The 18,477-nt window shown below is 38.2% G+C and overlaps 1 protein-coding gene across 4 annotated transcripts in view; it reads left to right on the top strand.

Moving 5' to 3' along the window:
• CEP112 (centrosomal protein 112) overlaps nt 1-18,477 on the top strand; it is a 155,433-nt gene that overhangs the window by 4,372 nt on the left and 132,584 nt on the right. For all 4 annotated transcript variants that reach the window (XM_051797644.1, XM_051797643.1, XM_051797642.1 and 1 more), the window contains exons 5-8: nt 3,441-3,531; nt 5,844-5,918; nt 12,840-12,887; nt 13,036-13,110. In XM_051797644.1, the coding sequence (XP_051653604.1) occupies nt 3,441-3,531; nt 5,844-5,918; nt 12,840-12,887; nt 13,036-13,110 (289 nt within the window). The remainder of the gene's footprint in view (nt 1-3,440; nt 3,532-5,843; nt 5,919-12,839; nt 12,888-13,035; nt 13,111-18,477) is intronic.

Genomic DNA, 18,477 nt, shown 5'->3' with positions numbered 1-18,477 from the left:
TTGTTTGCTGGTTTGGAAGTGTAGTTAATGTTTAACCTCTCTGAAATCCTTGGTGAAGGAAACACTCAGACATAGGCTGTGACTATTATTCAAGGCTCAGTAGGTGCTGTGCAGGTGGAAGTGAGTGTTTGCTTCTATATGAAGCTTCTGGTTTGATTTCATCACGTTACAAATACATATGCAGGTTTTGTTTCACGAGTTTAGTGTTTTTTTTAGTGTGTTCACTTACATTTTTCATAAGTGGCCATCATTAGCTGTCTTATTGTAGGCACACTGATGTGTTTGCTGTATATGATGCTTATATGTATATGATGTTTATATCATGTTTCTTTAATCATGTCTTTAATTTTTCAGCTGTGATTTGGAGAGATGACAGTTAGACACTCTTGCAAGTTAAATCATGTTGATATTGAGTATCATGAAGCTTTTCCTCTTCTGCATCCAGTAACTGTGTGTAATTCTAACAATCACTTAAAAAGCTGCTCTTAGGTCTGATGTATCCCCTTTTCCTGAGGACTAAGGGCTCTTCTGGTTGCTCTGATAGGAGCTTGTGGTTTTGATAAGAGCCTTGTGGTTTAAGAAACAGAGAATGGAAAATTGCCAGCTGAGTTATCATATTCCTTTGGTGATCAATATATGATTCCCAAGGCTCTGGTGAGTTCTCTGGAGATGTGGATTGCATATTATTCCATGTCAGGAGAAGCAAGTAAATGTGATGGAATAATGTTTCTGATTTAGGGGACTCTGGAAGTGAAACTTTGCTGTGTAGGCACAGCTCTGCTAATGGGTGCTCAAACCAAGAGTGGAATTGTGTCTGAGGAAATCTGAATTTGTGTTGGCAAATTTTGATGGTTCTGTAAGTTACATAAATTAGTCTTCAGAGCAACGAGAAATGAGTTTTCTTGTGAGCTATGCAGGAAAAATATTGAAGGTAGATATTTCAGCTGTTGTTTTTTGTAGAAATAGCTTCTTTAATACTTATTTACATGTGACTGTGTTAAGACATTACCTATATCCAACATATAGATCCTGGTTTTCTTTGTATTTACAGTTCTGAACGAGCTATCAGTGCAGGTAAAGATGGAATATATGAAATATTTCTGGGATGTGCAGTTTGTAGGGAGAGCCAGCAGATGGTGATCGAGTTCCGTTGTATTTGTCTCTCTCCTCCGAATGTGCATTGGGAAAACTGGATCCATGGGCATGGAATATGTGTAGCTGGATGAAAATTTTGCATTCCAGGCATGACTCAGTTCTTACAACATTTTCTCAGGGCAAAATAGATAATGTCAGTGAGACATGTTTGAGTAACTACTTGCTGTTATTTATCTCAAGATTCTCCCCTTTCAAAGGCCCAAACAGAGAAGTTCTTTTCATAGTGATTTTTATCTTGCCATACAAATAATTCTGTGTTTGGCAACTTTGACTTTTCTATATGAAGTTGTTTTTCTGCCTAAATGAAAAGGAGGTAAACAAACCTTACTTGCAAGCTGGGAGGTGGATGAATAAGCCCAAGGCAGCTGGTGCTGGAAAGGTGCAGCTTTATTTTGAAACACGAGAGGGTTGGTTTGAGGAATGTTGAACAGAAACCTGGTGTTTCTGACCCCACAGGAAAATTCTACTGTATGTGTAGAGATTGTGCCTGAAAAACACTGTTAAAGGTTAGTGTGGAGCTGTGCTGGACCAGGAGGAACCAGTGAGTTTCCCTCACTTTGTTCCTAGTAGGTTATTATTTACTAATCTCCTTTATTAGCACAAAATTGCTTCCTTCTCCCATGCTCAGTGTTTTGGCTGAAGCAGGAGGTCACAGGGCTGGTGTCAAGACTGACCACTTCTCACTCACCTGCCCTGGGAGGAAAAAGAAACAATCCTGTGATTTTTTATTTTTTTTTTGGAACCTGCCTTGTGTTGGCAGAAGGCTGGAAAAGGGAGTGAATGGGCAGAATATGCTTGAGAGGAGCAAAATTGTGGGCCACCCATAACAACTTCAGATTCTGTTTATAGAATCAAGTAAAGCAGCTTCCTTTTCAGTCCCTCTTCCAAACAGCAAATACAGAACTAAAATCTATGTAAACCTTTTTTCCCCCTTTTGTCAAATTGAGAGTATTACAGGTGACTTGGCTTGGTTTGTGTATTTGTTGACATTCCTTAATCTCTGAATAATAAGGGCATGAATTCTGTTTTCTCTCATTTTTAACAATTGGAACATTATTGAATTGTTTAACCTGAGCGTTGCTGAGAAAACAAATCTGATAAAAGTGCAGATTTACAGACAGGCAAAGATTTATCTCCCTTTAATGAAAGGTAATTTTGTGTCAAATGAAATCTCGGGAAGAAATGCGAGAGGCATTGTGTTATTAAATTTCTTTTGATCCTTTTTACCTCTAAGACTCTGCTTATCTAAACTATTTAGTGCTTTGTGATGGCTGTTATGCATCCATACATGTTGTTTATATGGGATTTATTGGTGCTGGAAGGGAAGGTTTGCTCCCAGTTGTTGTATTTCTCTGTTCCCTGCTGTTTTGATGAAAGCTGGGCCCCTGTGCTTTGTGAAAACTTTGTGTTTGTCTTCCTAGAAGTGACTCGTTTATATTGTACATCCAACTGTTGTTGTTCTGTTCATAAACACTTAATTCATCTCAGAGTCTCTTTGGCATAACAACCATCTCATTTGCTGCCAGATGGAAAGGAAGGAAGGTATTTTAATGGTCTGATTTGATTTTAATGTAATATAACCAGTCATGGGAAGGTGAAGGGACTAACAGGAGTTTTTAATTACCTTAATACCTGTGGATTTGACAGTGGAGTTTATGCTGAAGGGTGTTTTGCTGCTGTTTTGGATCTTTTGCTGTATCAACCTATCTAATAAATGCTTATAATTTTTATTTTATTTTGTTTCAGGCTGTTCTTTTCTTTCACTGTTCTGTGGTTGATAAATATCTGTTGACCAGGTGCATCAGGGACAGTTCTCTTCACCTGCTATTCTTAATTTCCTTCAGTTCAAGTATTTTATTTATGATAAAAACTTTTGCAGAAAATCCCTGTCTAGCACTCCACTATTTCAAAAGCATTCTCCTAGATCAGCCTTCCTGGTTGACTTGGATTTATTCTAAAATTCACTGTGTGATGTTGGGTCATGTAGTAAAAGAAAAGCAATGAATGCTTTTTAATGTACTATCATGTACACAATATTTCTGGGGTTTCTGTTGGCATGGGTTTTTTCTGGTGGTGTTTTTTTAATGGAATACTTAAGGCTTTTGTTTGCCTTTGACAAGAAATTTTCTGTTTTTTTCCTTTTTTTTGATCTATACATCTTGATAATTATTTTTTCCTGTATATTTTAAAAGATTCTAGTCTATGATTAACATCTTTTGTGTGCCACAGATTGTTGAAAATGAATTTTTTTTTCTCTCTCTGCTTACTCTTGTTGTTAATAACAGGGAAACATCCAGTGAGAAGCCATCAGATATATCCCATTCTGGGGTTTATCTTCACAGGACAGGGGAAAATGACCTGGGCACGTCAGAGTCTGTAAGATCCTTCTCCTTTTTCTCATAGAACTTGCTCTATTTTCCATGAGTTGGTTTTTATATATCCCTGTAAAACTATTATTTCTGGTCGTGTGGGTCATGAGCCCCCTGTAAAGGTGCAGACAGGGACTAAAACTCCCCAAAATCTGTCCTCTGCAGTGCAGGGGGGAGGGAATTCCTTGTAGGATGAACTGGGAGCATCCCAACTCCTGCCCTCTGTTTAGTGTGTTGGGTGCTTTGTTTTTCCCTGGGCTTGGCAAGGTGCCTGCACTGACATCATCTTGCATTATTTTGCAATAACAGATTAAAGAAAGCTGCAGAGATGCCTCTGGCTCTGGTTAGTGATGGTTGACCTCTGCAAGAGTGAATTTTGGACAGTTTTGTTTCATCAGACTTTCCACAAGGAGCATTTGTGGCTGATGAAAGGACACTGAACAGACTTCATGGAAAACCTGTTCAGCCCAAAATATTTAGTGATATTGTGTGTATAATTGCAAGCATTTACACTGAAAATTGCTCCTGACAAATATCCCTTTCCAAGAAATGTGCTGTTTCCCTTCCTAAATGTGGCTTTTACCACATCTACAACAACTCCCATCCCTCCATGGAACACTGAATTTGCTGTATGAACCTGTTGAGGTCTGCCCATAATTCTTTTTTGATGATATCAGGGGAAGAGTTCCCAAAGATTGCAGCTGGGAGTGGGCTGTTGCCACCTGAGGAATTCATACAGACTGTTCTTCCCTTCCTTGCTGGGCACAGCCAAGAATTTATGAGGATGTGAAGTGCAACTGGGATAAATTGGGAGTGTTCTGAGGAAATTTGTGTTCTGTTGAGCATCTGGAATAGAGGATTAGCAAGGGGATGGTTTGTCATGACAGGTTGCAGGTGGTCAGTGGGCAAAAACAGTGTCTCTGCCCTAGGCTCTGATTGGTATGAATGTATTTACACAAGTATAACTTAAAACCAGCAATGCCATGATTAAAAATAGAAACAGATTTTTTTGTTTATTTTAAGTTTGGTTCATTTTAAGAAGCTTTATTTTAAATTATGTATCCACCAAAATGCTAGATTTACTAAATTTCTTCTTATTGGTTTTGTGTTTATTTTACTTAGAGAAATATTCCTTATGGAACACTTATTGTGAAGAAAATTTTTTTCACTTGAGACTTGGTTTTGGGGCTTTAAAGTTGTTTTGTGAGGGGGGTTTTTTGTTGTTTTGGCTTGTTGTCTTTTTGTTGCTGGCTCTGCCACAGCTTCCAGGGCAATGTTAGAGAGATCACTGCACTCCACTGTTCTTCAGCTTCATATATTGGATTCTTCTGCGACTACAGCTTTAAAAGGGCCTTTAAGTGAAATAATCCTCTTTTGCTTTGCCAGACAGTTTGATAATGTTTGACTGGCTGGGACAAATAATATCTTGTTCTGTTGTCAGGACACACAGATGTTCTGGCAGAATTCAGGCCCAGGTAGGGGAACAGGGAGTCTTTTAAGAGACATTAAGAGCTGCCTCAACCAAGTGTGGATGAAATGCAGCCCAAGCTCCACTCACTGAATGATTATGACAAATGAGGAGATTGAAAGGAGAGGTGCTGGCAGGTCCACCCACAAGGCTCTTGTTAACAAAACTTAGTGAGACAGAGAAATTCACACTCTGGTGTTGTTTTTCTAAATATCTCAGTTAAGCAAAATGTTCTGTACCAGCTTCCCCATGGAATGCAGTCCGTAGTTATTGTTATCCTGCAGGAAAAACTTTCTTCTGAAAGACAATTCCTTGTTACTTCCTGGAGCAACAATAACCCCAGTCCTGGTGGGATGCTGGAAGTCCTTTCTGCAGAGAGCACCCTCAGCCTTGAGCTGGGCAGCAGCTCTGCTTTGATAACTATCCAGTGATAGTTGTCCACTGCTGTGCTTTCCTTTAATTTTTAAATTTATTTTTTTTTCCTTTGGAGGCTGATCAGGTGATCTCTGAATTCTGGATTAGCCCCACAAAGGGTACTGTGGAGAGATGAATCGTTTTTAGAATATGGAGTATTTTGAAATGGAGTATTTTGATTTTTGTTTATTAAATTTATCCTGTGTAAAGGAGATCAGAATAAGTAAAGAAGAACATTATAAAGTGAAGACTCTGGCTAATTTATCCTCAGAATTCCTTTCTTCTGGTAACTGAGCTATTTAGATTAAAGCTGTCAGAGGTATCATGCCACTCTCAGGAAATGCAGTGTAGGAATGACCAAGCCAAAGAGAGGCTTTATTTTAAATTATGTATCCACCAGCTCTTCTGATATTTTGTTTGACTTTTTTCTGTTCCAGGATGATCATCACAACAAAACAGTTTCTTTGAATGACAATGACCTCGAAACTCGTCTCAACAGTTGGAATCTTGGGGTAAAACAAACTGAGTGCATTCCTTACTTATTAACTTAAAATGGAAACTCCTTATTAATGTCATCTGCATCTGTGAGCTTAGGCTGCAAAACTGGTGTGGGAGTCAGTCTTTTAGAAATGAGTTGGTAAAGTCTGGAATGGTTATTAATGAAAACATGTCATCCTGAGGAGAAAACATTAAAAATGCCTCACTTTTAAGTTGTAATAAACTTACTGTATTTAATAAGGTTACTGATGAATCAGGCAAGTGGTCAAAACCAAGTATCTTACTCTGGTAAAAGTTCAGACTGTTTCTTGATGACTTGTCTTTTATAGTGTAATACAAGAACAATTTCTAGCACTTCCAGACTTAGATCAGTGTATTTTTGGGGAATTGTAGCTTTGTAAAACAGGGAAAGTGGATCCTCACAAACATTTTCAGGAGCAGCAGCTCCAACTTGCCAAAGCTCCATACAGGTGTCTGAAACCAAGGTGCAAGCAGTCACTTGCAGATTTTGGATATTTGGGCTGCATAAATACCTGGATTATATGAGCAGATAACTGTAATACCTTGAGCTTTTAAAGCTACTTTAAGGGGGAAAACTTGCTCATGGCCATTTTACAAATTGTTCCAACTGATGCTGACAAAGAATCTCTTTCTATCCAGTGTTTTCCTATCAGTGTTGATCTGCCTGCTTGCTTATCTCTGTAATTTTATTTGTGTTTTATTTCTTTCTCGAATTGAAATTCCAGTTTGCAATCATGTTGCGTTGATAACGGATGGTTATTAAAGTGTGATGATCCTCTGCTGATACAGGAGCTCTCTTGGATAACAAATTGGCTACTGTGACACATAAATCAGGTTTTCAAGTCTCCTCTCCAGGGATGGTAATTAAACAAGTCGCTCCTGAGAGACTTTGATTGCTTGATAAGACTTGTTGGGAGTTACCTGACAAAGAGGATTTGAGGTTGTAAAAGAGAGGTCTGTGAGGGGTTGCTGCTCAGCAGTGTTTCCCTGCTGTGGATCACGGCCTCCAGTGCCTTCTGAAAGGGTCAGGAAGTTTTAAGTAGAGTGTCACACTTAAAGAAGAATATGTCATTGCTAAAAATGAAATGAAAATCTCACTAAATGACTGCAGCTCCTTGGAGTCTGGAAGGTTGGAGTGTCAGATGTGGCTGCTGTTATTTGTGAGCATTTACAATGTCATGGGAGCATCCAGCTCCCCTTTAATTGCCAGGCCCATCTGCAAACTGTTCAGGAAACTTAATTTACAAGTGATCTCACCTCAGATACAGAAGACCCTTGACCCAAAAGAAACAGTTCAGTAGTGGGGGAAGGTAGGAAAAGAAATACAGGATGGCTTTTGCTTTGAGCTGCCCAGTGTAAAGAACTGTTGTTTTGAAAAAGCTTTGCAAACTTTCCTGGGGTTTTTTGGTTATGCAAGTCTTTCTTTATACAAGGATTTTTCTCAGTAAGAATCCTTGTGATTTTTAGGAAGCTGTGATTATTTCAAACAAGGAATCTGCAAATACCTATCTAAGTGTTCTACATATTGGTGAGACAACCTTTGTGTCTTCCAACTGCAAGTTGCTGCTGAACCTTCACTATTCCAGTCTGTGCTTGATTATTATAATGACCAGTTATAAACTGTTAATTTATTTTTACTGTTATCTTTTGATCTCCTACTTCTTTGCTATATTCTGAATTTCCTCTTCTTCAAAGCTCTGGTATTTTTAAGGTCACAGAGTGGATGTGTTTTCAGTGTTTATGATATGCCCACATCAGTGGCTGAGATTTCTTTTTTATTATTAGCATTGCTAAAAATACTCTGGTAAGTTTTGGGAAATACTTTTATGATTTCTCTGCTAAGCAGAGAGGTCAAAGCTTAACACACTAATATTTGTTGTTAGCAATAACATTTTCTGCAGGACAGTAAGGCTGTTGCATTAGTTTGCTGATATTTTCACTTCTCCTGAGCAATGAAAGAATTTTTGCCTTTGCCTTGCAACGTTCCTGATTATCACTATCAAACATTTCATTGTTCAAGTTCTTTAGATTCTAGTCATGCATGAGTAAATATTTTTTTAAAAAGCTGAGTTTTGAGTGCAATACATTTGCCTTTTGTACATGGAATACTAATGTAAGCCAATTTTACATACATTATAAAAGTGTGTTTTTCTTAGCCCTTATTGACTCTTATCTGAGTGTGGGCACTGTCCTTTATCAAGTGTTTGTGCCTCCAAGTTGCATTTGCAATGTAGAGAAGAAGAAATCCTTTTGTATTGCTGTTTTAAGGGAAAAATTTCAGAGCCAGGAGTTGAGAAAAATGTCATTACTTTGAACTTCCTTTGTCCTTCTTTAGGTATTTTAGGACATAATAAAAGTAACCTGGGCTAGTGGAAGGTGTCCCTGCCCATGGCAGGGGATTGGAACAAGATGAGCTTTAAGGTCTGTTCCAACCCAAACCATTCCATGATTCAATGATCTTATTTTATTAACAGCTGTCAATAAACTTCTGCATATTGTTGTAAATCTAGTGCAGTCATAGCTTAAGGGGAGGTGGCCATCTCCTGTTTGCCTCAGAAAATAATTAAATATTGTGAAATCTAGATATATATGAGTCAGGACAAAAAGCTTTTTGGATAATGGAATTAAACTACCTTTTTTCCTTTCCTTTTTTTTTTTTCCTCTTGTAGTTGAGCTTTTTAGATTGCAGAGGAACATAATTTTTGGATAAAAATTTTGTTATGTAAAGGAACAACAATGAATTAAATTCCTGGAAATTCTTACCTGACCTGCCTCTCTCTCTGTCTCTCTCTCTCTCTCTTTCCCTATTTCATGGTGCTTCTGATGCAGTTGGATTTGTCACTGAATTGTGACCAATTTTTAGGTGTGACAAAGCAAGGCTTTCAAACATCCCAGGAAATTCAGCACATCACTTTAGGTGGAAAGCACACAAAGAGACTGTACCCTGGGGAAACAGCAAAGGGTTTTTTAATCAGGGAGAACATGAGTTTTCATCACTGGAATTCAGCCAGCACAAGAATTTAACTCTTTAGCTTTTACCAGAAGTGATGTGGGACGTGCAGCACAAAGAACCTGCACATCAGGTCTTGCCCAGAAGGTTTTACCATGGGAAATGTTATTGCCTAAGAAGGGTCTAGGAGGACTTAGACCAAAGAAATTCTGCAGTCAGTGGCTTGCACTGTGTTCTCCTTCCTTGGAGAAATGCTTTCACACAGGGTTAAAGCAGATGGAAGCACTGGGAATTCTTGGGTGGCTGCAGCAGCAGAGGAGGCTGTGCCTGCTCCCTGCACTTGGCTCACATCTGCCTCTGTCTTTCCAGTCTAGTTAAGCTCAACCATTTCTGAACAAACCATTTGATTATCTTTTGTTTGGTTTCTCAGTCTGTCTGCTTACTATAAACATACCTACTGTATATGTTGTGGCGTTGGAGGGCAGCAACACTGGAAAAACTTTCCCACAGTGAACTCCAAGTGGTGGTGTGACTTCAAAAAATAAATTCGACTTCCATGCTGACAAACAATCTTCATGTGCTTTAATGTCCTTCCACTAAGACTGCAGCAGCAGCATTAAAGTGAACTTCCCTACAAATTATGATGTTAGATAAGAATGTCCTTACTCAAATTTCCTGAAGCTACTCAGCAGTTATTTCTGTAGGGAACATGCTGGCTGGGTTTGTTAGATTAAAGTAAGAATTTAGGGCAAGGTTCAGTTTAGTTGTTTACCATTTCAAAGTCTTAAGTGTTCTTAACTCTTTCATGTGTGTTTTTGCCACCCTTGTTTTGAAAACAATCACGTTTTGTCTTTGAAGAAGCTGAAGGGGGAATGTGCAGCAAGGCTGCTGATCCAAATGTGGGGGTTTTGTTCCCCAAATCTTTAATATACACAATATACCTTCTGCCTCTGGGACCGAGCTGAAATAAGCTCCAGTTGTGCTTTATTGAACATAACTAGACCTTGATAATCATCTTCCAGAGAATGAAATGGGATTTTGGAGGGGTGGGATGGAACCATGACATCAGTGTTGTCATTATTGTGGTATTTACTGAGCATTTGCTGTAAATTTCTGGACTGTGATTAGTGCACAAATATAAAGCCTATGCACTGTTTTCAGCCTGAGAGATGAAATATAGTTGAGGTCCTGACGATGAATCTTGTGGAAGTACTTAGAGCTCAAAAATGTGCTTTTCCTGCACTACCCTTGCTTTTGGGGGAAACAACTTTATATCAATTTACTTTTATCAGTGCTTCATTCATTGCTTGCACAGGTGCCTTTATTGTGCACTTCAAGAATGGTTAGTTTTGACCACTTCAGGTGTTGTTACATAAGTAGAAATGGAAAATACTAAGTTAAAAAACACGACTGACTTGCCTCAGGTTGGAATTGTTTTGGAATTTCGTTTTTTATGCACATTTTGCCACGCTTTTTTTTTTTCAACTTAGGAAAATAGGTATATTTGCATATGAAGTAGATTCTTTCTGTTAAATGATGGAGATCTGGTCACCCAACACCTTCAGAGCTCTGGTTTAGGAGGACTCAAGTAGGAGAAGGTGACCAAGCCAGTCCTCACCAATGGAAACGTGGTTTCTTGTCTGACTGCCCAGTAGAAGAGGGGAACCCAAAACGTTTTCTACAAAGAAATTCAAAATGCCATTTTTATTAAGAAGTGGTACTTACAAATTAGAGTTCAATTCTAGTTCAAATGAAGATGTCTTTCATGATGACATTTATTTGGTTCATACTCTTAAAAAAGGCATGTGATTTACTGTTCTTCTCGTGGCAGTCCTTTAGTTTCATACATATGTATTTTGGCTTGGCTTTGACCTTTTGCTTATTATTTTAAAATTTGCATGTTTCTCATAAATACAGGCTTTTTTTTTTTTTTTTTTTTTGGGCATTCTTTGTGATATTCCCTCTTTAATGTGGTCTAATTTTGAGAACAAGAAGTTTTGCAGAAGACCAGCATGAAAAGAATGAACGTTGAGGCATTAAATGTTTACAGATCAGTTTAAGTGGATATAATCCACAACAAGTAACAAAGTGGGAACATTTAACTTCAAAGCACATATGGCTGCTGTTACAAAATCAAAAAATGCAAGACTTGGGCTGTACAAAGTATTAGAGACACATTTTCCTTCCTTCTCACAAGCAAGTAGGATCTACCTTAGCTTTTTAGATGGGTTTTGAAGGCTGTAAACAGCTTAATGTCATGGTCAGATAAAGGATTTGGATTAATTGTGAATATTTATGATGATTTTTAGCTTTTAAAAAGCAAAAGTAAAGGGTGATTGTACTGTGTGACAGAGAGGGCTTTTAGGAAATAATGAAACCTTTGAAATGTGGCTCTGCAGCCTTCTCAGGATTCCTCCAGGTACTGGGGAAGGCTTCCACTGTTCCTGCTGCTCAGCTTTCTGGGATGCCAAATTGGGGTGTGCCTTGAACTTGTGGAGCACCTGCAGCCCTGGGTACCTGCCAGGGGCTGATCAGGTGTGTGGGCTGGGTGGGGAAGTGGCCAAAAGGAGCTGGAAGGAAGAGTGTAATACTCCTAAAACGTAGATAGAAAATATTAGTGCAAGGGACAAACGTGTGGGACACCAACATTTTTAGTTCAGAATTTTTGTATTTTTATTTCCATCTCTCTTCATTGTTTTTTCCCCTCCACTGTGGTTAATGCTCCCTGTTGATCTCACTCCTCTGTTCCTCTCTGTGTCCAAACTTCTTAATTTTTGGGGCAGTAGGTGCAGGCAGGATTCCTTCATTCCCTGATGGATTCTGTAGGGAAGAAAGTTTAATGTGACTGTAGTAAACTCATTGAAAATAAAGATAAATAGATTATCTGTTGAATTACTGGTTTTCTTGTATTTTTGAGCTATAGGGTTAAAATAAAAGATAATAATTCATTGAAATGGAATTTTTGTCAAACATGGATATCTACAACTACTGGGTGAAATATGACAACTCTTCCCCACCATACAGAAATCCTACATAACCTTTTAGGACAGGAAATGAATAGCACTGTGTCAAATTGAAATTTCAGAGGGATTAAGCCTCTTTTTCACTGATAAATTCAGCACACAAATTTATTTAATAGCACTGGAGAAAGTGCAAACATTTGATATATTTGTCATGCCTTGTAGATCAACCTCATCTTACAATATTTAGTGTTTTGGGTTTTTTTTAATGTGTATTGCAATCACATTCATATTCCAGATCCCACTGCTGCATTTTCCAAGATTATACCCTTGAAAATTTTTTTTTTGGGCATCTCTGTGATGTGATGTTTGAGCCTCATCTCTGACAGAATGAGGAAGATCTGTGTGATAGAGGAAGTGGGTTGGGAACAATGTTTTGTGTTCTGTTCTTAAAAATAGTGATTAAGAGCTGCTTTAATTATACAGTCATGTTAATGAATTATTTCCTTATGTTTTGTCACTGTGACTCACATGTGTGGCAGTTGATTCGATGCACCCAAGTGTAATTATTCAAAAACACTAGATTTTAATCAGTATAATCTGTAAACTTATTGTGGCTTTACACTGATTTCAAGGAAAATGTATCCAATCACGTTGGAAATCTTTTGCATAAGCCACATCTGCAGCTGCCAAAGCCTTTTAAAATATGCATTGAAATTGGAATTTTTACGACCACAAAGGTTTTGGGGGGAAAAAAGTGCCATTTTTTTTTCATTTTTATTTTTTTTTGGTCTGTTTAAATGATAAAACTTACTGAGTTAGGTCATAGCCACCCAAGTGATCTCTTAGGAAGCTTTCCTATTTCTGTAACACTTAAGGCAGGTTGGGATCTGTTCTGTGCTGCTTTTGAGTGATGCAGTTGCTGTGTCAGTGTGGTTGTGATGTCTCACTGTTTGTAAGACACTGTTGCCACGATGACTTTTTCTCTGACTCATTTTTTTCAGGTGGAAAACCCGAGATATTTGCGACAAAAACCGATGCCAAGGTCTTTGGTAGGTGCTTCTGTTCCCTTTAAGTGTCATAAAGGCAATCAAACAAACATTCTCCATATTTTTGATTTCTGGTCAGGGCTGATTTTTTACTTGGGAGTTGCTGTTTTTAGTTTAATAAGTTGTTTTTGAACTCTTTCTCATTCAATAGATGACACCTAAAATTGCCCCAGGAAAAAGGCCTTCTCTCGACCCTCAGTCGCTGCTTCGAGCAAAGGAGAAAGAGGTGAGATTCCAAGGGATCTTCCTTTGGAAATTGGGCATTAAAAAAGCAGCAAAAATCTCATGGAAGAGAACTTCTGCTGAAGTGTCAGGGCTTTTCATTAACTGCTTAATGTACTTCCCAATTAGGGCCTGAAAAAGACCTTCTGAACACACAGACGGGTCCTTTGAAAGAATAGAAAAGTTTGAATTTTAGGAATTTTCTGAACTACCTTTTAGCAGAAGCAGTGAAACCCTCGATTTAGTGAGATTTTTTATTTAGTTTCTATATACCTTTAAAAATCTGGAGACCTTGACCTTATTTCTGTTAGGACCCACATTATTTCTATATTTGCCTCATTGAGCTCCAGTCCTCTTTTATGCATATGGGGTTTATTTTTACTTCTTTGAAACACTGTGAATTGGGGAGGTTTCTGTCAAAGCTTGTCTAAGTCTCTCACACCATGTTATTTTGTTATGAATGTGTATAAAAGTCAAATTTTGTGCTCATTTTCACCTTTTTCATGGGTTAAGGAAGCTGATTGCCCATGATGCTTTGTCACAAACTACTCAATTTATTTAAAACATCTTTTCTTTTTTTTGAGAGACAGTGAATTAATGAGCAGGAAAGGAAACTCAGCATGCATTAGGAAAACAATTAATAAAAACCCAAACCCAACCAACCAGTCAGAAACCCAACCCAATTCAACACTTATGAATTGGGACTGTCCTAAAGTTGCTTTCAAACCACTTCAGAAGGTGCCTTTAGCAGAGATACAGGGGAGGGTAAATTTGATTTGCTTCCATTGCTAATGAAATAGTGGATGTGAAATGATTTCTGTTGCTACCTGGCAGCCTTGTTTGATGCTCAAACAAACAGTTGCACAATCCTTTCACTTTCTCTGCTCTAATATTGCCTGTTCATTTTGCACTGACAATATTCAAAGCACCAGTGCCTCAGGATGAGGCCAGGTTTCATAAGATGTGAAAACAGCCCAGAAAATAAATAAATTGAAAGCACAATGCTGTCATTTAAACAATATTTTCAAATTAAATAAACAGGAATGCATGCCAAGGAGCTACATAAAATACCCAGTTAATACTTTGCTGGTTCAGTGGAAAAATCCTCTAAACCACACAGTAAAAATCCAGGATTTTTTGCTAATGGTGCTGGTTTGAACTGGAAAGGTTACAGACAGTGTTTCACAATCACCATGTGTGTGCTATTAACTAGAAAACTTAAATGTGTTTTCATCTTATTTTGTTTGTGAAGCTCAATTAAGAATAAAGCCTTTTCATTTATAGGAGGGAGATGCATTAACAGGAAAATAGAGCTGTGCAAAAGAGTTTGGGGAAACCTTTAACTGTTCTCAACCTCTTTGTAGTACAACAGGAGAACGTAAAATAGGATAACTGTGGGGTTTTTTTTTTTGCTTTTAACCTTCAGACCTTTGTTCATAAACCATTCCTGCACCTGTTTAGACTCTGTAATGCTGAACACATGGCCCTGTGCAGTGATAACCACATCCCAGCCCTGGGAAAACTGCAACAGCATCAGGCTTTTAGTCATCTCTTCCCCAAATCCTTCTGACATGGATTAAACCATTTGGGAAATGGTCATTAGTGGAAAATCAGGGGTTCAGACGAGGAAGATGCAACAGAACGGGGACAGATCCGTGTTCAGGATCCAAGCACCACGGATGGGGTGGCTTGTCTTGGTATAAAGGAAAAAATGTCCCTTTGAACTTCAGCTCTGGCCATCCTGAGTGTCACAGGGAGATCCTCAGGGAAGAGGAGGGGAAAGGAAAAGGACTGATTTGTGATTTTTCAGAAACACTGCTAAGATACAGAGTTCTGCTGGGCTGAGAAAATAAAACGAACTGTGTTGATAAAACACGTTGTTTTGCTGACCTTTGCCAAACCACTAGTTTATCTGATGTATCCTTTAAAGAAGTTTTGGTGTTCCTTTAAGGAAATTCTCTTTCTTAATTTTTATCCATCTTAATTTTTCTTAGCACTTTTTTTTCTCAATTTCCTTCTGGTTTGCTTTTTGTAAGCAAAGACACTTATTTATCTTATCTCAAGAAATGAAACCTAAACACATCTGAGGAATATTGGAAAGAATTTTCACTTCTCATTAGTTTCAACTGCAGGTTATAATGAATACCTGGGGTAGATTTGTCCTGAGCTGCATACCACCTCTTAATTAATTTAATTTTTGACAAACTGGCAAGCTCAATGCTTTGTGCAATAACTCTCTTATGAAGCTTCACCTCTCTGGGTTAACTGGGAACACTGGAGTGTTTCCAATGTTTTTGTTGACTTATCACTGTGCTCCTGTCATTTCTCTGTTTTGATTTTTAGGAATCCAGTGATGATGTCTTTAGATGGGTTCTTTTCCAGCCTCTTGTATACTAAATTAGTTCAGACTAAAGGGTTTTGCAACTGGAGGGAGGAGGAAGTTTGGGTGAGTTTTCAGGGGAATACAGGGTACCTGCAGGATGACTCCCACCAGTTTTCATGGAGTGGGGAATAAAGAAGAGGGAAAACATGCCCAGGAAAAAGGGGAGATGATCTGTGTGTAAGATAACAGTGCAGAGAATTACACCCCCCCTCCCCCAAAAATTCATCTTCATGGATTAAGAACCAGAAGTAAGATGAAAACTTTTTTTTTGGGCTTTATGTATTCAAGAAATCTGATCTTTAAGATACAACCTTTTAAAAAACCTATTTAGAACCTTTATCTTTGTAATCTCTACTTAAGTTTTTCTCCTTTTATTTGGGGAATGAGCACTCCCATTTGCTGCGTGACACCAATTTTATTTATAAAGATCATCAAGATCATCACGGTTTTACAGCACCAAAAGCGTTGGGATGGAGTGATCTATTTATGTTAAGATAAAATCTGCACTGATGGTGTTATAGGTTAGTCCTGATCTGGCTGAAAGTGCTCTAAATTTAAGGTGTTGAAAGCAGTGGATTTACTGGGCTTCTCACTTATCTGGCAAGAGATTATAAATTGAAAGGGAGAAAATTGCATAAGGGCTGGGATATGGATTTTCCCCAAGAGGGAATGTAGGGGAAAGAATTCAGGGAGGAAAGAAAGTTGTGGGACTTGGGAGGGAGAGTGAACAACACTTGCTGGTGTTATCATGGAAAGAGGTGGGGTTTGAGGAGAAGAGAAGGAACACTTGAAGATAACAGTCCCTGCAGTTGGAAGGAGGTGGTGATCAGTGAGCATTGTCCTGTTGGTTTTGATTTCCTCCTCTTAATTGCTCTGTTCCATAACAAAGTATTTAAATACATGGAATTCCTGCCAAATTAAAAGCAATCAATAAAACCAATATGGAGAGAGTATCCTAAAGGAGGACTCTTGTAATTAAACCATCGTAAAATTAACATTATTGTGCTTTCAGCTACGTCATGGGTTTGATAACAAATTGAAACAAATTGTTTGAAAATATTGAAAACAAATATTTTTGTTCATATCTTCCAGGAATGATAACGAAAGATACCAGTATTGTGGTCTGGGATGTTATATTGAATTAAAAGTGTTTGTGTGCTCATTTCTGTGTGTCTCTAGAGTTTAAATTTTGGTAGATGGAGGTACATATATACATATATATATATATATATTTGTGTATGGAATCAGGAGAGCTGGATAGAACTAAAGGAACCTCCTTAGGTATGAGATGGGGCTGGTGATCCTGTTGGTGCTTTTTAAGCTCAGAAATATTTAGTAATAACAGGAGGAGAGTAGTGTTGATGAACTTTCTGAAAGCATTTGAGTTGTAAAACCATCTGTAGGTGAGCCCAAAACCTGAATTTTACCATAAGTGGAGCTTTGTGTGTTGGATTTTTTTTTTTTATTATCTGTCTGTTCTCCCACTTCTCTCCCTTTCTTCTTCCCCATTTTTTGTCATCCTGTTCACCTGGAGCTGTCCAAGTCACTCTTCAGCTCATAAATATAACACTGGTTTCCAAGGGGTAAAAACTGTTAAGGTTTTTAATTCTGGTGCATATTCTTGTTAAAATGTAAGAAGGTGTGTTGGATCCTGTTCACACAAGCATGGCCCACACGAAGGGGCAAGGAAAGGCAGATAAGACACAATTATTGCTTTCATCTTGATTTTCACTTTCCATAACTTTTTTTTCTTATGACAACTTGGTTCTGTTTTACTTCCCCTTCAAAATACTCCAAGCAGTGCACGTTGTGGCGTTAAATATTCTCTGGTTCAACTGAATTTCCTCCTTTTATCCCCAACTGTGGTGTCTTGTTTGGAGTGCAGTGCCTGATTTATGTGAGGAATCCACTTTTAAACTGATTCTCACCGCCGAGTAATCGTTGAGCAGGAATCTGTTAGTTCATGTTTAAAATCACAGCAATCCTGACTCCTGTTAACATCATTCCTGGCTGATTAATGTCCTGTTCCCCCCCCCAAAAAAACCCCATGTGCAAGTTGTCCGCTGTCTTCCATGTGAGGAAGTCACATCCTGTCTTGCTTTGATAACTCTTCAGAATGTAATGTTATAAAACCCAAACCTTATTTTATTGCCAGACTGGTGTGAGACATCCAGTGTATGTCAGGATGAGACATGTTTTCATAAACTGCCTGGTGATTTATAATTCCTGATACCAGCCAGGCTGGTTATGAAGATATATATGTACATGCACAGTTATTTATTTATTTTTTTGCAATAGTTTGTGGACTGTGTCTTTAATTATTGCACATATGGGCTGGAGACATTGAGAAAGATCAAAGGGGTAGGTTAGCAATTCAAACTAGTGTTTTAACCAGTAGAATGTCCAGATGGTTGCCAAGCAGCTGGGAATTAATCTTTTGCTGCATGATTAATCTCTACCTCAAAGTGTCTCTCCCTTTAAAAAAAAAAAAAAAAAAGAGGAAGAAAGTTCGATTTTCTTTTTTTTTTTTTTATTTTTTTTTTCATGTGTATAGATCCTGATTTTTAAGGGAGGAAAGACACTGACTGCAAAAAGTGCTGTACACTGTTATTGCTTAATGTTGCACTGGTGAAAGCAAGGTGGGAGTGCAGGTTTAGTGGCTGGTTTAGGAGATCCTGAAGTGAGTTTAAAAAGTTCAGCAGCTGCTGAAACACAACATAAAATAAAAAAAAAAGAAGTGACACTGGGGAGAAAAAGTCAGTGCTGTTGACTCAATGTGTTCAGGCTCATTCAGTGGACTCAACATTACGCAGAATTATAGGAAGTTTTCAAGCAGTATCTACTTTTGTATTCAGATTTTACTAAATGCCTTTGAAATCTGTGTGATTTTTGCATGTTCACAAGGCTCAGGCTTCAGAGCTGGCACCTGCAGATTGTTTGCTGCGTTTCTGAGCTGCCTTTCCTGAAATTGCATCTCATAATTTACTC

The sequence above is a fragment of the Manacus candei genome, unplaced genomic scaffold (genome assembly GCF_025592945.1).
Source record: "Manacus candei isolate 608988 ecotype Guabito, Panama unplaced genomic scaffold, ASM2559294v1 h1tg000047l, whole genome shotgun sequence".
NCBI classification, from domain to species: Eukaryota; Metazoa; Chordata; class Aves; order Passeriformes; family Pipridae; genus Manacus; species Manacus candei.
Note: the sequence above shows the minus strand (reverse complement) of the source record. Positions and strands in the feature narration are given on the sequence as shown.